Here is a 27,246-nt window from a genome sequence, read left to right on the forward strand (position 1 = left end):
CTCACAGTAGCTTTCCTATGTTTTCAAATTGTGTTTAAGAGTTGGCAGTGAATCCCAGCAAACTTCTTTTTTCACATTCACAAAAGGGAAGTTGCCCAAGGCACCCTTCTATTTTTTGAATGAATGCATTAACACCCCAAGAGTCAGTAACTTTTCAATGAGGACAGTTGCAAAACATTGATACATGCCTTAATGGACCGCCCTTGTGAGCGACTCCCTAAACACGCCCCTTGCAAAATGGGATTCGTTATGGGGTTCTGAACTCATTTTGTGATTCAGTAATCTGTTACCGACTCGTAGAAAGGATTTAATTCATAACAAATAGTCGTTTTGAGGTAACAAACCTTCTGATGCTACCAATAGTAGGCTATGCGACTGCAAAATAGCTTTTTGCATCAGGGCCTTGGTATTTCAAGTTTGTACCTGTAAAAGCTGGTCCTCAACACCTTTTCCTCTATCTCTTGATCCGAGGTGTAAGCGATGCGACCGTGGCTGAGTGATATATGGGTATGTGAGGAGGTTGAATTGCATACGCGAGGAAGGGAACTAAAGTGTCTTATTCCCCTAACAAAAGTGCCAGTGGATCCCAATATAAACCACTGGGGGCTCCCCTGATAGAGACATTTCCGTAATCGAAGCACGACACCACCAGGGCTTGGACCGCAAGGCCACCTCCGTGGGTGGAAGGATCAGGTTTACATCTTTTGTGGAGTTTTGTGGCCCTGGCTGATTTTACAGTGTGGTTGATCTGTGAGGATATTGATGAAAAGTGATCAAGCCAGAAGCCGAGGGACTTTACTTTATGATCAATGGATAGTGGAGCCAGCATATTGGTGGATCTTAACACATCCTCAGTTGACAGCGGCTCCAGGTACAGATCTAACCCCTGAGAGATGCCGCACTGAGGGTGGTGGGGTTAGAGATGCCGCTGTGACGGTGGTGGGGTTAGAGGTGCTGGGGTGAGGGTGGTGGGGTTAGAGGTGCTGTGGTGAGGGTGGTGGGGTTAGAGGTGCTGTGGTGAGGGTGGTGGGGTGAGAGGTGCTGTGGTGACGGTGGTGGGGTGAGAGGTGCTGTGGTGACGGTGGTGGGGTTAGAGGTGCTGTGGTTGTTACAGAGTGAGATGAACCAGCACAGCACTTTCACAGTAAGGCACACGCGCGACTCTAGAATATGGACCACGTAGTGGTAGATGATGACAGGTGGGAAGCCAAGAAGCCTACGGACACAGGCGCCGCCCTGGCCAGTGTGGTGCGGGTGACACCCACCATGTGCTTCTGTGCTGGGCTACAGGGCAGATTGTTAGGGGCGACGAGGTCCCTCTTAGTGATATCTTTAGGGGTGTGTTTATGATGACAGTTATTTTGGGAGATTGCTGTTACAGTGGTGTTGTAATGGTAGGTGGTTGGTTAGAGATTTTTCCTGATTTTGTACATTGGTTTTTATGAGATGATAGTGAGTTCAGTCCACCGGTTGTTCGCAGCTGGGGAGACATTATTCTGTTAATGTTTTGTTTGTTGTACGCATTGAAATTCACTATATTTTGATTTTATTGTATTTGGTCTCCATTTTCTCTCTATCGTCCATTGAAACTTTCTTCTAAATGTCTGGACAGAAGATGGTGGGTTCCTCTGTTCCCAGTGCTTCTGAAGGAAGGAGGCAGAGTTCTTGTTGTTGCCACTTAGGAGATTAGAGGTGACTGCAGACATTTAAAGTGCCAAAGTGTCTCCCAGGATCTGTGTGAACCACTGGCTACAGATGTTGCTTTGCTCATGCATGTTGCATCTCTTAACTTTACTTAAGAATAGACCCTATCTTACGGACAGCAAGGTATTACCTCTAGAAAACTGCTGTGAGGCGGAAGCAAACTGACATGTTTTGGCACATTAAGAGGTACATTTAATATGAACATAACATTCTAATCACATCAACTGTCCTCATAGCTGTAAAAATATGCTGTAACATAATCAGGTCTGAAGAATGGCTGTCCTGAAGAAGTTCTGTCATGGTGACGAAACATGTCAACATTTCACGAGCAATAATAATAAGAAAGTGCCTGAAACTCTTATGTTTTTAAGTAAGATGTTGTTGCCGTACAAGCATTACTGAATGAGGTCTCTGATAACAGCAACTTTATAGTTACGAGGGGACTCTCTAGACATATATAATGTTGCACTTATGAATGAAACATGTCAGATAACGAGCCACAGTATATATCTGGTTATTTAGCTTCTAGCTACAACATTTATAGATCTTAGAGGTGACCGTATCATTGCTGAGAAGCGTTTGTAGAGGAATCCTGGTGAAGGCCAGTCTATTCATCCACATACCGACACGTAGTATACGGCAGGGTTCAGCCATGCTTTTATTTCTCTTTGATATGTATACAAAGCAATTTAGTAACCTTGTCTGCTAATTTGGTGTCAAGGCGCTGCCTTATGCTAACATGATGTGGCTATTACCAACTGGGAAAGAGCCCTGGGCCATTCACGGGTGGATGTCTACTCATCTTTTAAGGACAAGGCACAAATCTTGATCGTCACTGGAGTAAATCTACTTTGGGTCAGGCAGTTCTGGATCCACCCAGCTAGGACCTGCTCCGTGTAGGGTTCAAGCCTGGTCACCCAGAGGTGGTTAGTAGCAAGTCCCTTAACTCCACACAGAGGTAAAGCTGAATGAGCTACCATTTTCTTTACAGCCAGTGTGTTGTCATACACTCCTCAGAAAAGTCTTTCTTATTATGCTAATCTCTTTATTATTTTTCATGTTTTGGATTTGACGTGGGCGTGCGCAGTCAAGATTCAAAGCATTCCTGCCCGAGAACCCTGGTAGATGTCATTACGTAAGCAAGAAGTCAATATATCCAAATTAATGTGGACTAGAGAACGTGTTGAAAATCCAGAGAGAACACAGCATACAGGAGAGTAGGAGAGGCTTTGAGTATCAGTGTGAGGGCACAGATCCAGAGAGCCTGAGAATGCGGAAGCCCCGGAAGAAGAAAGAAAGAGAAAAGAGGTCCAAGAATGAGATTGTGTAAAAACCATCACAAGGGCAGAGGGACTGTTACATCTTGCTCATGCTTTACATTTCCCTTACTTAGATTTCCCCATTGCTTAGCCTCTGGATGTAATAGAATGTTTGATGTCATACTAGAATGTTAAGTACCTGATTGCTCGAGGTAGAGACAGTTGATGGCAGACAGGCTGAGCGAGAGAAGATCTGCTCCTGGTGGGACTTTTATCATTATATCTATTGATCATTTAACTTGGATTAATCTACAATAAATTATATTTACTTTACATACTGGATTCAAGAACTTTAATTGTTACAAATTGGCGACGAGGTGAAGAACTGAACTTATGCGTGGAAAAAGGACTGTTTAAATGAAATACTACTGCAACCAAGGAACCAGTTAAGCCGGAAAAGAAAAGGTAAATTTACTGAAACGCCCTGGTTAACCCCACCAGTGTCCCCAGTCATCTGGACAGCCTGCTATCCCAGGGTGTTTAACTTCCTGCCGCTGAATTGGAACAGTTTTGGCCTGTGTTTTAAGATTTTCAAATGTGTTTGGGCTGTGCTGAAAACTGATAACAAAGAGGAATCCCTAAACTATTTTAAATGGTAAAGAAACGTTTTTTTTTTTTTAGTCTGCACTTGGAAAGAAAAATTCAACAGTAATATATTCAGTGACATTCACACGAAGAACTTGGCAGCTTCGTTTTATTTTATTCTGTGCCTTGTGTTCTGTGAGAGAAGTCAAGACTGGCATTTCTGAAATCATTTCAAGGCATTGGTCCCAAGTTTGTTGTTTAATGGGAGCGCATTTCAGCCCTCTATTTGCGGGAGCACATACAAGATATGTTTTTGTGGATTTTTTTTTCTTTTCTGAAACTTTTGTGACTGATTACAAAGAAGTATTAATTGGCCGTTAAATTTCTCCGTACAACTTGTGAATATTCAAATGTGCCAGCAATCTTTACCGCGCGCTTCTCACCTCTGCATGTTTTGAATATCTATGGCTGGTGAATCACGAGGCGCCAACACGAGAGCGACTTCTGGATCCTGGACGCAAGATGCAGCGCGAGACCGAGGTCTTCATCGCGAGTGCGCTCTTTCCTTCATTTCAAGCGTCACACAGGGAAGGAAGGGAAACGGCACAAGTATCGCGTGAGTGCATTAAGGGAGACAGCGTGAACATCACATGAACGTGTCCTGTACGTGCTCATGCAATCACGCACGTTCTAAAAGCGTGGCGGCCATTTTAATTTGTTATTTAGGTTGCCATAACAACGTGCACCGACGGATTTCCAATAATGTGGCAACGTGCACCGACGGATTTCAAATAATGTGGCATTACGATCTACAAATAAGTTCAATATTGTTGAGATTTCGAAGTTTTGCTGGTGAGGAATTTTGTTTTTCTGCTTCTTGATAATGAGTTGGGCTGAAGGATTACACTAGCGGCAGCATTTCAACTAAAGACTTCGGAGTTTGGGTGAGAGATCACACTGTCAGCACTTCAACAGTCAGACTTCGGTGACTACTTTTGTTATTTTAATTTTTTTATTTTTATTTTGGAAGCTATCAATATGTCTTACTATTCTTATTTACAATCTTGCCTATTCTATTCTTGTTAACATAACTCACAGTGTTTGATGTCTATGTTATTTAAATGCATATTTACTTCTTATTTTGAATAGAGTTATGAGTTTACATGTGTTGGATTGAGCCACGTGTGTGCTCAACTTTTGTTGGGGTGCTCAATTTATTTATTGCTAGTGTTCATTTACAGATATGTTTGTTACTGACATGCTGTTTTGAACCACAAGTGTGCTCAATTGTTTTTGAGGTGTTCATTTCTATTCTGCAAGTGTGCTCAATTGTTTTTGAGCTGTTCATTTCTATTTTGAATTTTTATGAAGATTATTTGTTCAGGTGTTTTTACTTATTAGAGTGTATTTTTGCTGGAGCCACTTCGGTGCTCATCTTTGAGGCGCTCCACTATAAATATGTACTTTCTAGGAAGCCACTTCGGTGCTCAATTTGAGGTGCTCCATTTTCCTAGCTTTGGGCTGTGAAGAGCGGTAGGTTGTTGCTCTATTTTCCTTGATGTAAACTCTGAGGAGTTTGGATTTATTGTATGTGTAGTTTGCGGAGCCACATCTGTGCTCATTATGAGGTGCTCCATTTGTTTGATATGAACTCTGAGGAGTTCAATCATTCTATTGTGTTGGAGAGCAATAAGTTGCTCAATTTGCTTGTATGGACTCTGAGGGGTTCAGTTGCTGATGTTTAGAAGAGCCGTAGTTGCTAAATTTTCTGGTTATGGACTCTGAGGAGTTCCATTTTGCAATGTTGTTAAAAGCCACAAGTTATTCTATTGGCTATTATGAACCACGCAAGTGCTCTATGTTTAGAGGTGTTCATATTAATTTTGTTTTGAGAAGCCGCAGGTTACTCTATCTGGCTTATATTTATTTATTTATTTGACCCATCCATTCTCATTCCTATGGATGTTATTGTGTATTTAATCCATATTTTCCATTCTAGTGGATTTTATTTAGTTATACTTGTGATCCATGTTTTCATTCTAGTGGATAATTTTTTTTTTTTTTCTCTTTGGAAAGGGGATGTGGCCTTTAGATTTGAAAGGTCATTAAATATGAAAATGGAATCCTTCTTGCATTTCAACTGTTAATTAAGAATGCTATGTAATGTGTTCCTTTAGTCATTATATTTTAAAATGAAAATGCAATCCATCTTATTGTTCAATTATTATATTTTTATGAATGCAATGCAATTTATTCTATTATCTTTATTTGTTGTTTTATAAGGAAGGGGGATGTGTTACATCTTGCTCATGCTTTACATTTCCCTTACTTAGATTTCCCCATTGCTTAGCCTCTGGATGTAATAGAATGTTTGATGTCATACTAGAATGTTAAGTACCTGATTGCTCGAGGTAGAGACAGTTGATGGCAGACAGGCTGAGCGAGAGAAGATCTGCTCCTGGTGGGACTTTTATCATTATATCTATTGATCATTTAACTTGGATTAATCTACAATAAATTATATTTACTTTACATACTGGATTCAAGAACTTTAATTGTTACAGGGACAATTGAGAATCCTTGCAGCCAGCAGGAGAGAAGAGGAGGGGCAGACCTACCAGAAGCAGGAGGATGTGGGTGAATAACCCTGGGAGCAAGGAGGGGGCCTCAGGAAACTCCAGGTACAGAGAGTGACAACACTAAGACATGAACAGAGAGTTGAACAATAAATGTGGTGTTTATTGTGGACCTGATGAAGTTTAAACTTGTGGAGAATTGGACAAGATGCTCTGAACGTCTCAGTTGACCCAGGAGGAGTTCCCGGAGGATGGAGGTGCAGCCTTGCCAATTCTGACGTTTTGGGTTCAGGTTTTTGATTATCCAGGTTTGCCGGATATTTATCACCACCAGAGGTTTAATGGATAAATGAAGGAAGAGATGACGCAGGTGCTACAGTACTCAAAGCTGAATGCTATTTCGTTCCACGTAAATAATGACCAGGGTGGTGCAAGAACAGACCCCCGAGGAGCACCACTGATGAGAGGGACCTGACCCCGGTGTGCGAAGAATTAGGAAGAAGAAGCCCGCTGAGGACCTCTCCTTGAACACTTGTGACTTTCACAGACCGTAATAAGACTAAAATGACTGATGCAGAGACAGCCATAAAGACCAAGATGAGGGGACCAGACATGCAGACATTGTCACCTGAATACGATCAGTATTATAACAGCAGCAGCCTCTCCAAGAGTCCGACAGGCGAGGAGCTAGTCCTAAGGATGCCACAAAGCTCTCAGACACCTATCCAACTCTGGCAGACTTGATGCAGGCGGCAGCTGGTACGATGCCAGGAGACGTCCTCAGACCGCTCTTACTGAGATATAGGTTACTTATTCTAAATCACTGTACATGTAAATCTTTCAGTCACCCCTCTGGCATGCCTTAACAATCCTGAAGGCAGGGTGCTTGGTTTCATGTGAGAGGGTGCCCATGCATGAGCAGGGCTCCTCTGCAGCTTTCGGAATCTATTCTATGAAGCTGTCCTGTGATGCAGCCCGACCATATACTCAAGTGCAATAAAACCTTGCGGTAAATGCTCACTTTGGAATAGCTGCATGGAAACATGTTGTGTTTGGTGTCAAACACTTTGGAATCCTACCACCCGCCAGTCCTGGCGGCGGGGGTAGAATTCCACCCTTCTAGACATAGAGACATGTACACACTGGTCTACCCAGTTATAGTTTAAAAGAGCCCTGGCATCACAAAATGGATGCTGCAGCCACAGACACAAGTCTGCCCTCCTGCTGCTGGACGAAACTCTGGCAGGGGAGGCCTGGACAATACATTTAACTACCTCCCAGACAGGCATTAGTGGATTGGGGCCAGGTGGGTGCACTCCAAGAGTGCTTTGAAGTCTGCCCTGGGGGCACATTTGGTGTCCATGTGCATAGCCCAGTTCAAACCTTTTACAGGGGCTATCAGCCCCTGCTCTGTCATGAAACTGGACAAAGGAAATGGATGTAGCCACCCCTCTTTCCTGACCCCCCATAGGTGGGTCCCCAGAATTTGTCCCACGCCTTCCTTGGGTATAAAGTAGGAACCCCTGGCTAGAGGACTTTAGATTTACCTGGACAAAACTCTGATACATAATCCTGGAACTTCGACGATCTACAACGCGCTAGATGACTGAAGAATCTCCCTTTGAATAAAGGTGTTACTCCCCTGCTTGGCAGGCACCAAAGATGCATCTGGCCAGTTTGCATCTCCGAAGCTCCTGAGGACTCCGAAGTACTTTGCAACACAGGATGTAGGTTCCCGTGGTCTTAGAGGTTGATTAGTGCCCACAACAAGTCTGAGGCTGTATCCCTTGTGGCGACCGTGCAACTCAAACCCCTGGACACAGGTCACTTTGTAGAAGCAACAGCTTTCCAGTGACTCCTGAAGCTGAGCTTTGTGTTACATGTAGCCCAGACCCCATGCAGCAACTCCACCAAAGATTTCCAGCCTACACTCCACGGGTGTTCCGTGAGACGGCCCTTTGTGGTTTCTCCAGAGGTCTCTTTGCGATCCCTGGTCTGTCGACTGGTGGGTCCTTGTGAAGGCAACTTTAACTCTGATTGGGCTTCCCTGGTTGCTCCAGATGTGCCTTGACTCTCCATTGCTTGGGGAGTCCCCAGGACCTTGCTGGTCCGCACCGAAGCATCTTTTCTCTTCCTGCTTGGGTTGCTGTTGCCAAGGCTTGTTGAGTTAAATCTGAGCACTGACACGCAGAACTCGACATCCTTTATGGGAAAGCTTGAATCCAGCTCCTGGTCATCGTCAACGCTTCCTGGTACTTGTGGCTACAGAGTCAAGCTTCATCTCTTTGGACCTGAGCACCCGACATCCGTGGGCATTCGCTTATCTTGCTCCTGGTCACTGGCAAGCAACCCAAACTCTGTCCCCTCTGCTTTCAAGTTCTTCACATCTTTGATCCAGGCTTGGATCCCTCCGGACACGTTTCTTCTTCTCGGCAGCAGCACTTTGCAGCACATCGCCATTGAAAATGACGATGCGTCTCAACATCATTTGACACCTATGCACCCGGCTTCCCTGGGTGAGGTAACTTGAGTACTCCAGTGCTCCCGTGGGTCTTGGCCTTAGAATCCCCTAAGTCAAAAGTGGTTTGCTCAAAGTCCTCTCCTAAGTGTCCTTAAATTTTAAAATTCCAACCGCAACTTTCCTGATAGAATCCTACGGCGCTCACGGCTGTGTTCTCAGACTGCACACGTCCCCCGTGGGTCTCCTGTGTCACGACCTTGGATGGTTCCTTGGGGTCCCAGTGATTCTACGTGCTTTAGGCACTGTGTCTAGTCAAGTCGTGGTTCTTATACCACTTTCTTAATATATGGTTTGGTCCGGCCCTGGGGCCCATTGTATATTGTGCTATTTACTGTTGTTTAAGTTCTGTGATATTGTGTATCTTGGACTCTAATTCCATAAAGAGATTAGTAGTGAGTGTTTAGAAATAAATACATACATTTTATATATACACCTGGTGTGGTTCTCCTTTCATGTGGTAATTCAAGAGATTATAGACTGGTAAAACAAGCTGCTTTATATTCCTTCAAGATTTAGCCTGAAGGCTGCTCTCCACAGCTACCACGAGGATAGCTTTCAATAAAGGTAGTCTTTAAACGTATCACCTCTAAGGGGTCGTTTGGACATGTACAAGGTGCCCACTATGACTAGTGGACAGCATATGCCAGGCTATCTTTTCACAATTTATAAGTTACAAACATGGTTTGCTGAAGAATTGAAGGTTCTTTGATGATGGCGTCTGGGAGGTGGGTGGCCTCAGAGCTCCAGTGACCCTGCTCTTCTGTTCTTCAGTCTGGTGCTGACTTGGGCCTATAATTATTCTGATGAGGAGTAGGTCTTGTGCACACAGGTTTCTTAGTTAATATTAAGACTTTCATTGCATTTGTCAGCAGACTTGATGCCGTGTGGTTCAGTTGCTTAGAGCTCTTTTGAATAATCTGCCATGGTTCTTGGAGAGGTTTCGGACATTCACTTTGATTGGATATTGCGGTCTTCAGCAGAGGTGGCTTGTAGATATCCCTGTTCCTGAGTGTTTCGTTGCATCTCTAGCCACTGAATCCCTGAGGCTGCCTCTCAAGGTTGTGTTTTTTTTCTAATATGTGACATTGTGCTAAGAGCTTTCTCCAGGGCATCCTTATAGCTCCTAAATGAAGCTTTCACCTGAGGTTCAGAGCCGTGCCGCATCATCCTGTGACCTCTCTGAAGGATCCCTGTGGAACGGTCTTGGGGGGAGTGAGGTAATTTGAATTTTTATGGTCAAGAAATGTCCCCTAACGTGTACCCCACCGTCTCCATGTACGAGCTTGAAGTGCATGTAACTTCCCTCCTCGACCAGCTATGGAGACGCAAATATATTTGCGTCCAACGTTAACATGTCCTCTTTCAGATCCACCATGAATGGATTAATAATTCAGTTCCTAAGTATGCCTTGCCAACGTCTTTTCATGGTGCACTTTCACGTTTTCCTAGCCCTGCAGAGCTAGGCCCTGATTTCTGCCATCGAGCCCTTTCTGCTCTCTGCCTCCTGCAAGCTGCAACGTGGGATACACCCCTGACCTCTATCCTACTCCCTGCGTGGCGAGCGGTGCCCGGCTCGGCCTGCTTGCCTGCCAAAGACAGTATTTTGCCTTCAAGTTATCAGTATTGCCGAGCTCAGCTCCTCGAAAACACATTCCGGTCTAGCAGAGTAGATAAACAATCCCCGGCTGCAGAGCAAAGGGCCCGGCCTTTCTGTCTCCATGCAAGTAATTCATTGCTCCCGTTACCATGGTAGGCCCATGGCCCCTCGCATTACACGCAGACACGTAATCACATATGCACGCATTAATAGTCAGTATAGAGTAGCCTCTGCCCGAGAGACCTTTCCTTCTAGATAATATAGTTCCCCAAACACAAGATATCAGATATGATTTAGGAACGAGTCGATCTGACATGCTAGACTTCTGTCTCTTCCTCTAGTGTTAAATGTCAAGTCCCCTGCACCTCCAGCCTCACGTCAATCACACGTCATGCTGCTGCGCGCGCATCCTTGCTACAGATTTCTACTGACACTGCAAGATTCCTCTATGTATCCACCCACTTGTGACACTTTCATGTGACGTTTCTAGCACACACCTCTGTGTACGCCCTTGTGCACGCCTTCTGTTACGCACATGTGTTCTTATCTCGTTTCTCTCAGCTGTTACGCCTTCTGTATCCATCACCATTATATGCATTGACTATATATATTGTACTCTGTTAATAAAGTATTGTCTATCCCTTCCTGAACCTCAGTGGTGAAAGGAACATGATACCATGGTTCGAACCATTCCATCTTTTGGAATAAAACCCTTATAACTCAGATACCACGGACTCTGTCTCTCTCATTTCCGAGTGAGTTATTTTATTGAACTTTACCGCATAGAAATTCCGACGGTAAATATTTATTTACCACATAATTTGGCGCCCGAATAGGGACCCCTCCCCCACCTTACACGCCGGCGGTGCGTTGCAGGCCTAGCCCCCTGCCACAGCCGTGACGGACAATTACGCGTACCCGCAGGATTTCCTGTATCTCCCTCAGGCCAACGGAGGTGACTGAGACTGCGATCGACACCCAGACGAGGCGGTAAGGAGTGCGGAGGATCCCGACCATTGCCCAGCCGAGAGAGCAAGGTCCGAGGTGTCTAGAGGCCCACCAGTTCCGACGTACCTGTGACGTCACGAGTCGAGTCGAGTCCAGTCCGGTCCAGTCCAGACGAGTTTCCGAGGCCTTCCGTTCCGTGCTTCCCGGTGAGTACCGTTGCTGGGGATGCATCAAGACGGGTGCATTAATTTGTATCCGGTCAAGACGGGTTTGGGTACACAGACCCGGTCTGCACTGTTTTAGCAGTGTATCTGTACTGTTTAGCAGTATATCAAGAAATTCGTGTCTTCAACGGTTCGATTTTGTTTTCGTTATAGAATTCATGTATAGTCAATATGTGTTCGAAATGTTTCTATGTGATTAATGTCGTGGTATGAGTGACTGTTTGATCTACGTAACTGTGTTTCTGTGTAGAAATTGTGGTCAAGTTCGAGTAAAGTCAAGTGTCAAAGTACCAAGATGCCATTATTCTCAAAGTTAAGACAGTTAGGAACTAGGAAAGGGATACTAGAGGAAGCGATTCCTATCCCACCCAGGGACACTCCGGGAAATTTTATGTATCATAAGCACGGCTTAGATGCCATATTATATCTAGATTTATGGGTCGATTATACTAAGAACATAGACGAGAAATATAGATGGCCCGTTACAGGGACATGGGATGCAGATTGCATCATGAGAGTAGAAGAAGCGCTATGGAAAAAGAAAGCCAGACAATCCCAGAAGGACGCCATAGAATTGTGGCGTAAAGAATCGCATAAACGTACAGAGAAAGAATTCAGAAAAGCAGAAAAACGTAGAGAAGATTCAGATAAAGCTCGAGAAAACGTACTAGTTGAAGAAGGAATACGAGTTAAAGCAGAACAAGTAGACCGACAACGAAACACTCTTGTGAATGGTATGTATCCTCTTTTGGCCGAGGGTTTACCTAAGGCCGCTCCGGAAATACCAAAAGATCTGCCCCCTCCATTGGTTCCGACTAAATTACGTCACAAGACCGCAGCAGACATTTTTATTTCGTCCTACTTGGATGATGTAGCTCCTACATATACTACTGCATCTGCCCATGTACCCGCACCACCTGCACCTGCTGACGTCCACCTACCCCATGATCATCAGTCCCCAGGTCCGCAACAGCAGATCCCTCCAGGTCCGCTACCCGCACCCGCTCCCGTTGTTCCCCCTGTTATTCAACAACTGCATCCATTAAATCCTTTTGGGACTGGCGTAGTCCAGGATCCAACCCAGCTACAGCAGGTACCGACCCTACAGCCAGGTTATGCTCAAGCCTCCGCTTCAGGAGGTGCTATAGGAGGTTATCAAACACCCCAACCGTTACACCGAGTGACAATGAGAGATTTAGCAAAGGCTCGGACACCGAAGGGTGCACCGGCCGAACAACTTAGAAGAGAACTTACAGACTGCAGATACGACCCAGTGCCTGGTACGACAGGACCCATGTTGTTAGCGTCCCTACGTTTGAGACGCGTTACAGATTATTTGATATTACTACCCGGAATACCAGAACATCTAGACAAATTGTATTATTTTATTAGAACAGGAGAAGGACCGGAGTCTGTTGCTGAAGCCATGTCACGTCAGAAAGTTGAGAACAAAGGTTTAATAATGCGATTTTTGGTTAATTGTTTAATAAGAGAACAAGATCAGGCAGGTTTTCCACAAAGTGAGATGAATAGGCTGACTAGATGGAGCCAGAATATGGCGGAGGGTAAACATGATAAGGAGAACAGTGTACATCATATGGTTAGAAAGATCCGTAAAGAAATAATAGAAATACATGCCCGCAGAGAACCTGAAGAGCAACTAGAGTCAGATGACGGGAAAACCTCAGAGGAGGATGAACAACCAGAGACCACAGCAGAAACGTCACAATCAACTAGCGACATGATAGCATATGTAGGTAAGGGAAGATACCTTAAGAAAGCAATACGTCCAGAAAGTAAAAGACTTTTTCTCTCTGCTATATCAAATCCGAGTTCTCCTGAACATATGTTTCAGGCTACCGATAAAATACTTCAAAATCGAATGGGGTATCATGTACTCAATTCCATGGATGAACAAGAACTAGCCCGGTCCGCAGTACAATGGGCTGACAATCCTAGTACATATAATGATGATACAGTGGCACAGACGTTTTTGAACCTCTCCCCTGATGAACAGAAATTAGCTGGTGTATACATGATTCAGCATCTCATTACGTTGTTCAAAAGCCAACATTCTGATCCAGGTCCCTTACCGGATATATTAATAGAACTACTCTCGAATAGATGGAGAGGCCTAGGTACTGATTTAATTAAAGAAATACTAGAACTTCGACACAAATATAGTGCCTTCTTGAAACCACAGTTTATTTCAGCTCCACCACCCCCAGAAAGAAAAATGTTTTACTTCGACAGACAGAATCCTTTACGAGAAGTACATCCAGTCAGGAATGCTGATGATACCCTTACACGTGTGTTTGTGTACACACCCATAACTAAAATGGAATTATTGGAAATGAAGAAAATAGTGCCCAGTCATGATAAAGACCCTGCGGGTTTTCACCGAGAAATTAAAGATATGTTACTCATGGGCGATTACACGTATTCAGATATTATGAAAATGTTAAAGGTACTATTGCCTGCAGGAATTTACGAGAAACTAAAGGAGAAAGAATGGGAGGTGGGAGATAAAAATATTGATTGGGCTGCATTAGAAGTCGAAGAAAATGGTCGTACTCCAGGGCTAGGCCTTGGGGATAAAGCTAAAGCATTACCAGGTTTATTAGTACAGGTTTTGCCTAGACTGTTAGCGACTAAAAAGGAAGACTGGGACGCAATCTCAGCCTGTAAGCAGAAACACGATGAAGATACTAGTGATTTTTACTCTAGATTCGAGAAATGTTTTATTATTAACAGTGGCCTGAAAACAAGTAGCGAGTCATACCCACACCTCTTTGTATCAAAACTAGTCGAGAATTCCTTGCCTCAAGTTAAGAATCGTGTTTTGAAAGTCGAAAGCACATGGCAAGCAAATACGCCTTCCCAAATGTTACAAATGTTACAATACCACCAGAATAGAATTAGGGAAGAACAAGATCACGAACAGAGACGTATAAAAGATACGAAAATGAAAATGCTAGTTGCTCAGTCAGTTCCAGCTGACGGTCAGAAAAGGGGTATGACACAGTCTAATAATACGACGGCTCCCGTTAAAGGGACATGCAATTATTGTAAACAGCCAGGTCACTATGTAAACCATTGTGCAGTTTTGAAACATAATATATCCACAGGTAAAACTAAAGAGAGACCACGTCAGCCTAGACAGGACCAGGTCCAACATCAGGTCCAGCAACATATTCCACAGAACGCACAGCCTATGCCTGCTCCACAACAGACAGTACAGACAGTAGCGGTACCACATCCACAGCCCATTGCTGCGACACAGCAAGTTGCACAACAGATGTACCAGTATGCACAGTCTGCTTACCCCGATTATCAGCGATACTCATGAAACAGCCTAGAGAGGGAGGTTGGCTTGCCTCTCATTGAAGTTCCTGTAGATCAAGAGGGTCCTTATGTACATAGTCAAGTATTAGGAAAAGATAGAAAGTTTTTGATTGACACAGGGGCAAGTCGAACAACAATAAGTCACGACGAGGTCCCAGGGGCACCCCTCTCAGGCTCACAGAATGTTTCCCTTGGATTTTCAGGACAGCGTATTGTTAATGAAGTATCGAAACCTGTTCCCCTAGCAGTTGGTCCATTGTCACATACTACAGACTTATTGCTCACGAAATCATGTCCAGAAAACTTGTTAAGTATCAAGACGCTAAAAGCTCTAGGAGCTGTAATATGTTGTTCTCCGGAAGGAGTTAGACTGTTTTTGCGTGACTTTAAGGGTCACTATGTATTACGAGATTTTGATGTCAGATTGAAAAATGTACCAGAACATTTGTGGGCGCAAGGCCCAACTGATGTAGGTTGTATGCACATTACACCATATCGAGTTACACTCAAGCCAGGAGTTGTATTACCCCGAATCCGACAATACAAGTTACCACCTGATGCTGTAGTGGCTTTACTGGAAATCATTGAAGAGCTCATTGCACAGGGAGTGGTTGTAGAAACCGACTCCAATCTATGTAATTCCCCTATCATTCCAATTCTTAAACGTACAGATCCAAATACACCTCCAGTTTATCGATTAGTTATCGATTTACGAGAACTGAATAAATGTATTGTACCACAATATCCCGTGGTCCCCGACATTACGTCCCTTTTGACTGCTATTGATTCAGAGGCGACGTTCCTTACTGTAATTGATCTCAAGAACGCCTTCTTCAGTGTCCCCATTGATCCGGAAAGCCAATATCTTTTCGGATTCTGTTTAAATGGCCGTAGCTTCAAATTTGCACGCGCACCTCAAGGATTCACAGAAAGCCCCAGCATCTACAGCCAAGCATTGAAAAGACAACTTGACAGTATTCACATGCCAGTCAACACTGCCCTACTCCAGTACGTCGATGATCTGTTGATCACCGCCCGGAGTGAACCAGAATGTGTGCAAGCATCACTGACAGTTTTGTATTTTCTGGCTGACAAGGGACACAAGGTGTCCCCTTCGAAGCTACAATTCTGTGTTCAGCAAGTGGTGTACCTTGGGCACTTGCTGTCCAAGAGGGGGAGACAGCTAACACCCGACCGCATTCAGATAATTGCACACTTACCGCAACCCAAGACACAAAAGGAAGTGCGGGCCTTCATTGGCCTCACCTCTTACTGCAGACAATGGATTCCCCAGTACGCATTTCTAGCCAAGCCACTTATACAGTTGACAACACAGGAGGCAGCGACTTCGACTGTCCTCCCTTGGACTCAGGAACCCACACAGGCTTTTGATGAATTAAAGAAAGCATTATGTCAAGCACCAGTTTTAGCAACACCATGTTACAGCAAACCTTTTACGCTTTTCGTTACAGAACGTGATGGCACAGCATTATCTGTCCTCACACAAGACCAAGCAGGTTCACATAAGCCGTGTGCTTATTTTTCGAGTACATTAGACCCAGTAGCCCAGGACCTGCCTGCGTGCTTAAAATCAGTTGCAGCGACAGCCCTAGCAATCCGACAAAGTGATTCCATAGTGTTAGGACACCCCCTGACAGTACAAGTTCCACACTCTGTGGAAGTTATTTTAAACAGAACACAGACTCAACACTTGACTATAGCACGACTGACAGGTTATGAATTGACATTGTTCCAACCACACATAGAAATCAGGCGCTGCAATATACTCAATCCTGCCACATTGTTACCCTCGAACATAACAGATTCAGCTCACATGACTGTATAGAGATCATTAATGCAGTAACAAAGCCCCGACGAGACTTGACAGATGTTGCACTGACTAACCCAGACCTGACACTTTACGTGGATGGTTCATGTATGAGAACAAGCACAGGAGAATTAGTGGCCGCATATGCAGTGACCACTGAAACCGAAGTCAAAGAAACACATCGTATTGATACACTGTCTGCTCAAGCTGCAGAGCTCATTGCTCTGACTCGAGCCTGTATAGTAGCCAAGGACAGGAACGTTAACATATACACAGATTCACGTTATGCATTTGGAGTCGTACACGACTTCGGTGTACTCTGGCAAGAAAGAGGTTTCTTGACCTCTCACGGAGCCAAGATCCAGCATGGTCCCCTCATTCAAGCATTGTTAGAAGCAATACATTTGCCATCAGCCATAGCTATCATGAAGTGCAAAGCACATACTAAAGTTACAGATATTATTTCCCAGGGTAACGACCTGGCCGATCGAACCGCGAAACACACAGCTCTGACTCACACACATGCAGCTGATATGACAAAGACAATAGTTCTGACACCGACACATTGCATGACAGTAAAGGATCCCGCACTAGATGTAATTGACATACAGACACATGCTACTCCAGACGAAATAAGGAAATGGACTGAACTAGGAGGGATCCAGACAGACCAGGGATGGATGACGAAGGGAAAAGCCACATGGTTTCTCCCCGACTCTATGGTTCAAGTTATGATTAACACCGCACACAGTCCAGCACACTTAGGAGAAAAAGCCATGTTAGACAGTTTACAGAATCTCTGGTACAATAAACATTTACGAGCAGCAGCAAAACAGAAAGTGCGTACTTGCATGATCTGTTGTCAGTTCAACCCAGGTAAAAGCATTCCTGTAGAGCAAGGTGGATTCAATCCTCCCGATCACCCTTTTGAAGTCCTCCAGATGGATTATATCCAGATGGAACGATGTCGAGGATTCAAATATGTCCTTGTAGTTGTATGTGCACTTTCCCGTTGGACAGAAGCATATCCAGTCTCAGATTACACTGCTCCGACCACTGCCAAACAGTTGGTTTGTGAATTCTTCCCACGGTACGGTTTGCCTCGTGTCGTGTACTCAGATAACGGTCAGCCATTCTCGTCCGAGCTTATGAAGCAGGTATCACTCCTGCTAGGATATCAGTGGAAGTTCCACTGCGTCCGACATCCCGAGGCAGCAGGTCTCGTAGAGAGACACAATCAGACACTGAAAACACGTCTTGCTAAGATTTGTGCCGAGAAAGGGGTAGACTGGATAGTCGCCTTGCCAGTTGCATTGTTTTACATGAGAATGGTAGCTCATTCCAGGACAGGGCTATCCCCGTACGAGGTGGTCTTTGGTAGGCACCGAATATGTGGGGGACGCCTCTGCCTCGTAAGATCACAGATGTTGACTGTAATATGCTGACAGATTACCTTGCTTCCTTGATGTCTGCACTACAATCATGTCGTTCACAGGTAGCTGCAGCCTTTCCCGACAACACCGAGGTGAAGCCACACGAGATCGTCCCCGGTGATCACGTGTTTGTTCGGAATTTCGACAGGAGGAGTCCGCTGGAGCCCCGTTGGCAGGAGCCGAAGCTTGTTCTACTAACCACAAGGACAGCAGTGAAGGTGGAGGGCCGCAAAGGCTGGCTCCACTCCAGCCACATCAAGAAATACTATGGACTGCCGCAAAAAACAGACTCTCAGCCCTGCCCCATTCCAGAGACTGATACTAAACTCCCCCTGGTAGAGAAAACTCCTTCTCAAGAATTTCGCATGAAATTGAGGTCTAGTAAGTCAGACAGTTTAATTGTTTAAGTCCTCCCCTAGGTGAAGCGGTTAGACAGGTTCCTGACATGTACAAGTTAGACCCCAATAGAGAGAGAGATAGACAGAAACAGATCAAGAAACAGAAACATTGTAAATCTCTCCGAAGCTATTTCATCATTACGTTATTGATTATGTTCTTTCTGAGTCTTATGGTTATTGGTATAAGTGTATTATTGCATATGTTCTTTCCTATTGCACACTCTACTCTTAATAACACTGCAGAGCACACGTTCAGTGAACTGCCTCCACATGAAGTGTCTTACAGACTTGCGCTGCGCAACAATACATTCATCAGTATGTTACACCATTCCCATCAGACCAGTAATGCTACAAATTGTTGGATATGTGGCCGACTCCCTCCCTATCAGAAATACAAGGGAGCTCTGCCCCTCTTTCCGTACCCGTTTACACATAATGGTTCCTGTGGTGCATGATTTAGTTTAATGAACTCTTTAGATTCAGATTCTGTAGTTTACCAAGGCAATTGGGTATGGGGAAATCTGAATACAGTCATGCATCAAGCATGTTTCCCAGACAAGGAGGGTCTCCCACAAAGGACAGGGACCGATCTAGAAAACGAAGTATATGGATTAGGTAATTATACACTTAACCTCATGATTCTGAATGTCCAGTCTGAAACTGAACCAGACTTGCCCTCTATGTCAGTGTTACCCGTTAAAGGCGAATTATGTGTCAGAAAGAATGGTTCAGTACACTTAGGTCATAGTGAATGTACTACTGTGATTGAATTCAGTGATAAGGGCAAGTCCACATTCAAAGCTTCCCGTCATTCCTATTTCGTTTGTGGTCATACCGCATACATACGTTTACCCCTAGATTGGGATGGTACTTGTTACATTGCATTCCTACTGCCCCCTGTTTTTCTAGCTCCTCCTGATTACCATAGAAATAATCAGCTTATACAATCTAGACACAAGAGAGAACTCCCAATTGTAGATCAGACTGAAACAGCATGGGAACAATATACAGATTTCAATAGAGGATTCTTTTTCTTTTTAGGACCTGTCTCGAATAGTAAATTGATACGAAAATTGACCAGAACCCTTGAAGCAGTAGTGAATGAAACTACTTCCGCCCTAGGTAACTTAACGGAGGAACAGTCTGCTATAAGACTTGTTGTTCTTCAGAATCGTCTCGTCCTTGACGTCATCCTGGCTGATAGGGGCGGGGCTTGTAGAGTCATCGGATCGAGTTGCTGTGTTTTCATTCCAGAAAATGCTCCATCAGTATATAGAGCCATATCCCGTCTTCATAAGATCGCTAATCAGATTCATCAGAATCCAGGCACCTGGACTTGGTCCGGTTGGTTCTGGAGTACGGTAACAGCCTGGGGAAGGAAGCTACTTTCTTTCCTAGGGATTATATTGGCCATAGTATTCAGTTGTTGTCTCTGCATTCAATGTGGGCCAGCGATATGTGGCCTGTGTGCCACAGCCTGCATTCCCCGTTCAAGTTCACGCTCTACATCCCGCCTGAGAAAGGATGAGCAAATGATGTTATATGAACAGATAGATGGATTAATGAAGATCGATATATCATGAAGGGTCCGTAGGGGACAAGGAGGGAATGAGGTAATTTGAATTTTTATGGTCAAGAAATGTCCCCTAACGTGTACCCCACCGTCTCCATGTACGAGCTTGAAGTGCATGTAACTTCCCTCCTCGACCAGCTATGGAGACGCAAATACATTTGCGTCCAACGTTAACATGTCCTCTTTCAGATCCACCATGAATGGATTAATAATTCAGTTCCTAAGTATGCCTTGCCAACGTCTTTTCATGGTGCACTTTCACGTTTTCCTAGCCCTGCAGAGCTAGGCCCTGATTTCTGCCATCGAGCCCTTTCTGCTCTCTGCCTCCTGCAAGCTGCAACATGGGATACACCCCTGACCTCTGTCCTACTCCCTGCGTGGCGAGCGGTGCCCGGCTCGGCCTGCTTGCCTGCCAAAGACAGTATTTTGCCTTCAAGTTATCAGTATAGCCGAGCTCAGCTCCTCGAAAACACATTCCAGTCTAGCAGAGTAGATAAACAATCCCCGGCTGCAGAGCAAAGGGCCCGGCCTTTCTGTCTCCATGCAAGTAATTCATTGCTCCCGTTACCATGGTAGGCCCATGGCCCCTCGCATTACACGCAGACACGTAATCACATATGCACGCATTAATTGTCAGTATAGAGTAGCCTCTGCCCGAGAGACCTTTCCTTCTAGATAATATAGTTCCCCAAACACAAGATATCAGATATGATTTAGGAACGAGTCGATCTGACATGCCAGACTTCTGTCTCTTCCTCTAGTGTTAAATGTCAAGTCCCCTGCACCTCCAGCCTCACGTCAGTCACACGTCATGCTGCTGCGCGCGCATCCTTGCTACAGATTTCTACTGACACTGCAAGATTCCTCTATGTATCCACCCACTTGTGACACTTTCATGTGACGTTTCTAGCACACACCTCTGTGTACGCCCTTGTGCACGCCTTCTGTTACGCACATGTGTTCTTATCTCGTTTCTCTCAGCTGTTACGCCTTCTGTATCCATCACCATTATATGCATTGACTATATATATTGTACTCTGTTAATAAAGTATTGTCTATCCCTTCCTGAACCTCAGTGGTGAAAGGAACATGATACCATGGTTCGAACCATTCCATCTTTTGGAATAAAACCCTTATAACTCAGATACCACGGACTCTGTCTCTCTCATTTCCGAGTGAGTTATTTTATTGAACTTTACCGCATAAAAATTCCGACAGTAAATATTTATTTACCACAGGAGAGTTAGTGTTAGCGAGGGGGGGGGCTGCAGTATGTGAACCCCCTGATGATCATGAAGTCCACTTCAGTAGGGTTGTGGCTCCACTTTCACCTCCTAGCAGATGGCTGGTCGCTTTTTACATGTGTGGGTGGAGAGAGGCTTCTCACAGGCTCTTCAGGCTTCCACTGGCCTGGAGGGACCAGAGAGAGGGAACAAGAGCGGGGGTCAGACCGGCCGCCTCAGCGGATGGTAGAGTGTCTGAGACGAACCTTGGCATCATGTCTTTGAGATCATTCACAGCCCTTCCTCCTCTCTGGGACGGAGGCCACTGGTATCCACACGCGGTCCTGGGGGCGGGCAGTTTAGGAACAGCCTCATGGGAGCTCCACGGGCCCTGCTGAGAGCCTGATGTTGGGTTCTACTCTGGACCGGCCTCCGCTGGAGGTTGTGTCTTGTGGCTGAATCCTGCCAAACGTCCTCAGGCCAGGAGCCTTGGCTTGTACTCTTCATAGTCTAAGGATCGGTCCCTCACAAATGCTGAGGTGTAAGGCGTAGCCATACTCAAGGAGCGTGAACGAGGTAGCGTAAAGAAGAGGAACCCGGCGACTATGTGGGGCGAGAATCCTCCAGTGTCCTTAGGAACATGAAGGAGTTTTAGCAAGTTTTCTAAACCTGCACGCTCCAGAGTTCTTGGCAGGGACAGGCAGTGCTGCAAGTGAGCTGGGCCAGAGGGTTTGGGTTGAGGCATAAGAATTGTCCTCATTGAGAGGAGTTTGTGTTTTATCGCTGATTAATCTAAGGACATGTCTTCTTTCTATCCTGGATTGCAAGGAGGCAGTGCTGCAGGGAGAGCATGGGAGGGGGGGTCACACCCCACCCCATGGAACCTGAGCAGGGTCGGGGTGACACCAGGATACGACACCTGCTTTACCTTTTCTGACTGATCTTTTACCCCTTTTATCGCTTTTTAGATTTGTTTTGTGTATACTTTACCTAATTGTGTTCCTGCTTTGTTCCTTATAGGTTCCCAGAGCCATAACACGTCTTCCTTAAGTGCATTTAGGAAGCCATAATGAATCTTTCTCTGTAAGTGCATTTAAGACGCTTGTAATTAAATACATAAACTAATAAGTAAACATACAACTTGAGCCTTAAGTTGACATCTTAGTGGCTTCTAATTAAAATATTGAAATACCATGTCCACAGTCTTGCTTTATAGTGAGATTTGTTTTCCGGTGAGAAGTACTTTAGAGATCAGTGTAATACAACAGCGGCTGCTGCAGAGTGCTCAGTGGTTTACCTGTTGTGCCGCTCCCAGCGATCACCTGAGGAAAGAAACATCAAGAGTTTAGCAGGAGGCAGATACACAGCAAATAGTAACAGGTACACGGACGGCTCCCTTCGCGACTCTGATTCTGCTCCGCCCTCCTTTCCTGGAACCCTAACCACCAGCCCCTCCTCCACCGCTATAGGGGAGAACAAATATGCTACTTACCAGTATGCATCTGTTCTTGGCATGTAGGGCTGCTGACATTCATATCTGTGCATAGATCGCCGCTTAGTGTTGGGTCCGGATGATTGCACATTGTTGTCCTGGAAGAGTCTTCGAAGTATCACGAGATAGGTGGCTCCTCCCCTGGACTACAGTGCGCATGGGCATCGACTCCATCCTCAGATTGTTTTTAGCCATTGTGGCCAAGATGGAGTGAAACTCAGTGAATGATGACCTTGCTAGAAGTATATGTGAATTCTGCAGCTGCTACAGGCGCCGGGGAGGAGGGCGGGCGGGCGATATGAATGTCAGCAGCCCTACATGCCAAGAACAGATGCATACTGGTAAGTAGCATATTCGGTTCGAGGCATGTGGGCTGCTGAATTCATATCTGTGCATAGAATACATAGCAGTCCCTCCATTAGCGGCGGCCGCCCGTGCCAGCTGCAGCAGTCTGGAAAAGTGTTTTGAGAACAGCCTGCCCTACAGCTGCCTGCTGTTTGGAGTGCACATCAACACAATAATGCTTTGTAAATGTGTGTGTGGTAGACCATGTGGCTGCTCTACATATGTCTTCCAAAGGAATGTTTCCAAGGAATGCCATAGAGGCCCCCAACTTCCTGGTGGAGTGGGCCCTTGGTGGAATGGTGAGAGTACGTTTTGCTTTCAGATAGCAGATCTAGATACATTTAACGATCCACCTAGCAATACCAGCCTTGGAAATAGGGTTACCTTTGTGGTGTGGTGCAAAGGCGACAAAGAGTTGCTTAGTCTTCCTAAAATCCTTGGTCCTATCGATGTAATACATCAGGGCCCTTTTGACGTCAAGGGTGTGGATCATCCGCTCCGCCAATGACTCAGGGTTTTGGAAGAAAACAGGCAATTCAATCGTTTGGTTAATATGGAATTGAGACACTACCTTGGGAAGGAATTTAGGGTTAGTGCGAAGCACCACCCTGTTAGAATGAATTTGAATAAATGGCTCCTGGATAGTTAGTGCTTGGAGCTCACTAACTCGTCGCAATGATGTAATCGCTATGAGGAAAGCCACTTTCCATGTCAAGAATTGAATCTCGCAGGAATGCAGTGGTTCAAAGGGAGGACCCATCAGGCGGGTGAGGACCACATTGAGGTTCCACTCCGGAGCTGGTGGAGTCCGCGGAGGAGTGACTCGTTTGAGTCCCTCCAGAAAGGCCTTAATGGCAGGCACCCTGAAAAAGGAGAGGTGCTGCCTGTTCTGGAGATAAGCGGCCATTGCGGACAGATGTATGCGAATGGAAGCATATGCCAGATTACATTTGTACAGATGGAAAAGTTAACAAATGATATTCTGAATAGACGCATCTAGCGGGTTAATATTGTGGTCCGCACAATAAATGACAAACCGCTTCCATTTTGCCGCATAGCATGCTCTGGTGGTGGGCTTTCTTGCCTCCCGAATGATGTCCATACAGTCAGAAGGCAAGTGCAGGTAGCCAAACTCTAAGACTTCAAGAGCCAGATCGCCAGGTTGAGCTGTTGCGGATCTGGATGCTGAATGTCGCCATGGCTCTGCGTCAGAAGGCTGGGGGTGAGACGCAGCCTCTGATGCGGTACCACAACAGTTCCAGAAACGTGGTGTACCATGGTTGGCGAGCCCACGTTGGAGCAACCAGGATGAGTGTCGAGTGCTGCCTGAGCTTGCGTGCCACCAGCGGTATCAGAGGTGCTGGGGGAAAAGCGTACCGAAATTTGCCTGACCAGTTCATCCATATCACATTGCCCTGCGATTGTGGGTGTGGGAACCTGGCAGCGAAGCTTTGGCATTTTGCGTTCTCCCTTGTGGCGAACAGGTCTATCTCTGGATGACCCCACCTTCGGAAGTACGGTTGGAGAACCGATGGATGTATCTCCCACTCGTGCATCTGGTGGCTGTGCCTGCTGAGCAGGTCCGCCATCTGATTGTCTTTGCCCGGGAGGTGTTCCGCCATGAGGAAGATGTTCCTCTGAATGGCCCACTTCCACATGCTCTGAGCCAGGTGAGACAGCTGCGGAGAGTGTGTTCCTCCCTGCTTTTGAATGTAGTACATGGCTGTCATGTTGTCCGTCCGGATCAACACAACCTTGTTGCACAGATGTACTTTGAAGGCTTTGAGTGCCATGAAGATTGCCATCAGTTCGAGAACATTGATGTGCATCTTCAGTTGCTGATGCGTCCATAGTCCCTGCACCGTGTAGTGGAGGACATGAGCTCCCCATCCCTGGAGAGAGGCGTCCGTCGTCAGGATGATCTGTGGCACAGGCTCTTGGAACGGTCGGCCCCTGCAAAGGTTTCGTGGATTCCACCAATGCAGAGAGTTGTATGCCCGACCGCTCACCAACACTAGGTCTTTCAACTGCCCGTGAGCCTGAGTCCACTGACGTGCTAAGCACTCCTGAAGCGGACGCATATGTAGCCTCGCGTGCGGGACTATGGAAATGCAGGAGGCCATCATGCCTATCAACTGCATGAACACTCTTGCTGGAAGCGAGTGTTGAGGTCTGAATTTTTGTATCAGCGATTGAATGCTGCTGACCCTCACTGAATTTGGCTGTGCTGTGGCCGCCAGAGTGTTTATGGTTGTGCCCAAATACTGCCGTACGTGGGCGGGCTGGAGGTGGGATTTTGGGTAATTCAGTGAGAATCCCAGATTGTGTAGGAGGTCAATGGTGTGGGACATGTGGGCGGCACACTGCTGGGCTGACCTCGCTTGGATGAGCCAGTCGTCCAGATAGGGGTAGACGTGGATGTTTCGTCTTCTGAGATGTGCCGCCACTGTTGCCAGGCACTTCGTGAACACCCTGGGTGCTGTGGTGACACCGAAAGGCAAAACCTTGAACTGGTAGTGCTGGTTTTGTATGGTGAAACGGAGGTATTTCCTGTGTGAAGGGTGCAGTGGAATGTGAAAGTATGCATCCTTTAGGTCTAAAGTTGCGAGAAAATCCCCCTGCCCGAGCAACGGGAGCACTTGCTGCAGGGTCAGCATATGGAAGTGCTCTGACAGGATGTAGCAGTTGAGTGGCCTAAGGTCCAGGACGGGCCTGAGGGACCCGTCCTTTTTTGGTATTAAGAAGTACAGGGAGTAGACCCCTGTTCCCTTTTTCCTGCACTGGCACAAGCTCTATTGCTCCTTTTTGCAGCATGACGGTGACCTCCTGCTGCAATAAGTGCAAGTGCTCGTCCGACATAGGACGGTGCCCTGGGGGCATGTTGGGTGGAGTGGATGTTAACTCCAGACAATACCCATATTGGATAAGTTTTCTGACCCACCTGTCCGTGGTGATGGACTTCCAGACGGGCAGGAACTGCTGGAGTCTCCCCCCGACCGGTGTTGTGTGGTCGGGGGGCAGTGACAAGGCGTCACTGTTTGCTGGTGGCAGAGGATCTGGAGCTGTTGTTTCCACGCCCTCTGCCCTTGGCGCTGTTGCCACGATATCCACCTCGACTCTTGTTGGTGTAAGAAGTCTGAGTGTTGCCCTTGTAGTATTGCGTGGACTGGGAGAGCTGGCCCCTGGAGACGCCTCTAGTGCTGGAGCGGCGAAAGGACCCACCCCGAAACTGCTGGGACTGTAAGGCACCCATGGATTTTGCAGTGTCAGGGTCCTTCTTTATTTTTTCTAGGGTGTTATCAACCTCTGGGCCAAACAGGTGATCTGGGTTAACCGTTTGGTTTAGGATGGTGGTTTGGATTTCTGGCTTAAATCCAGAGATTCTCAGCCAGGCATGTCTCCGAAGCATAACACTGGTGTTTATAGCTCTGGCAGCGGTATCAGCTGCGTCCAGAGTGCACTTAATGGAAGCGTTAGAGATTAGCTTCCCTTCCTGAATCTCAGCCTCTTCCTTGTATTGATCAGGCAGGTGTTGCAACAGGGTCTCTAGTGTATCGTAATGTGCCCTGTCATAGCGCGCTAGAAGCGCCTGTGTGTTAGAAATGCGCCAGATGTTGGCTGCCTGTGCTGCCACCCTCTTCCCCGAAGCCTCAAAGACCTTGGATTCTTTGTCTGGGGGAGGGGCATCATCCGTAGTCTGAGAATTAGCCCTCTTCCGGGCATTCGAGACGACAAGGGAGTCCAGAGGCAACTGTCCTTTAATGTAGGTAGGATCAGTAGGCGCCGACTTGTATTTTTTGTCAATCCTAGGGTTTATCACCCTTGCCCTGGTAGGTTCTTTAAAGATCTCAGCAGCATGCTTTAAAACACCTTTCAGCAAAGGCACAGTTTTAACAGTTTTTTCTGATACTGAAAAAGTGTCAAAGAGGAAATCCATATCCACAGGGTCAGCATGCAGCTGGACTTTGTGATTGTTAGCAGCCCGTTCAATTAGGGCATTGAAAGCAGCAGAGTCTTCTGTAGGTGAAGTCTTTGCAGAAAAAAGTTGAGTGTCTTGTCCTGAATGAGGATCCCCAGGGTCACCACCAGCTGCCCAGGGTTCATTTGTACCCTCAGGGTCTGTATAGACTGGATAACTGTATTCATCCTAATCATCTCCCTCACCAGCGTCCACATCTGAGTAAGTGGGCGACAC

At 46.0% G+C, this 27,246-nt stretch overlaps 1 protein-coding gene across 1 annotated transcript in view; it reads right to left on the minus strand.

Annotated features, from left to right (window-relative positions):
- Nucleotides 1–27,246, minus strand: part of LOC147669017 (uncharacterized) — a 65,957-nt gene that overhangs the window by 33,787 nt on the left and 4,924 nt on the right. Inside the window, exon 2 of the mRNA XM_086948281.1 lies at nucleotides 22,512–22,536. Coding sequence (XP_086804407.1) covers nucleotides 22,512–22,536 — 25 coding nt within the window. The remainder of the gene's footprint in view (nucleotides 1–22,511; nucleotides 22,537–27,246) is intronic.

This window comes from Lissotriton vulgaris, unplaced genomic scaffold, assembly GCF_964263255.1.
Source record: "Lissotriton vulgaris unplaced genomic scaffold, aLisVul1.2 SCAFFOLD_3357, whole genome shotgun sequence".
Classification (NCBI taxonomy): Eukaryota; Metazoa; Chordata; class Amphibia; order Caudata; family Salamandridae; genus Lissotriton; species Lissotriton vulgaris.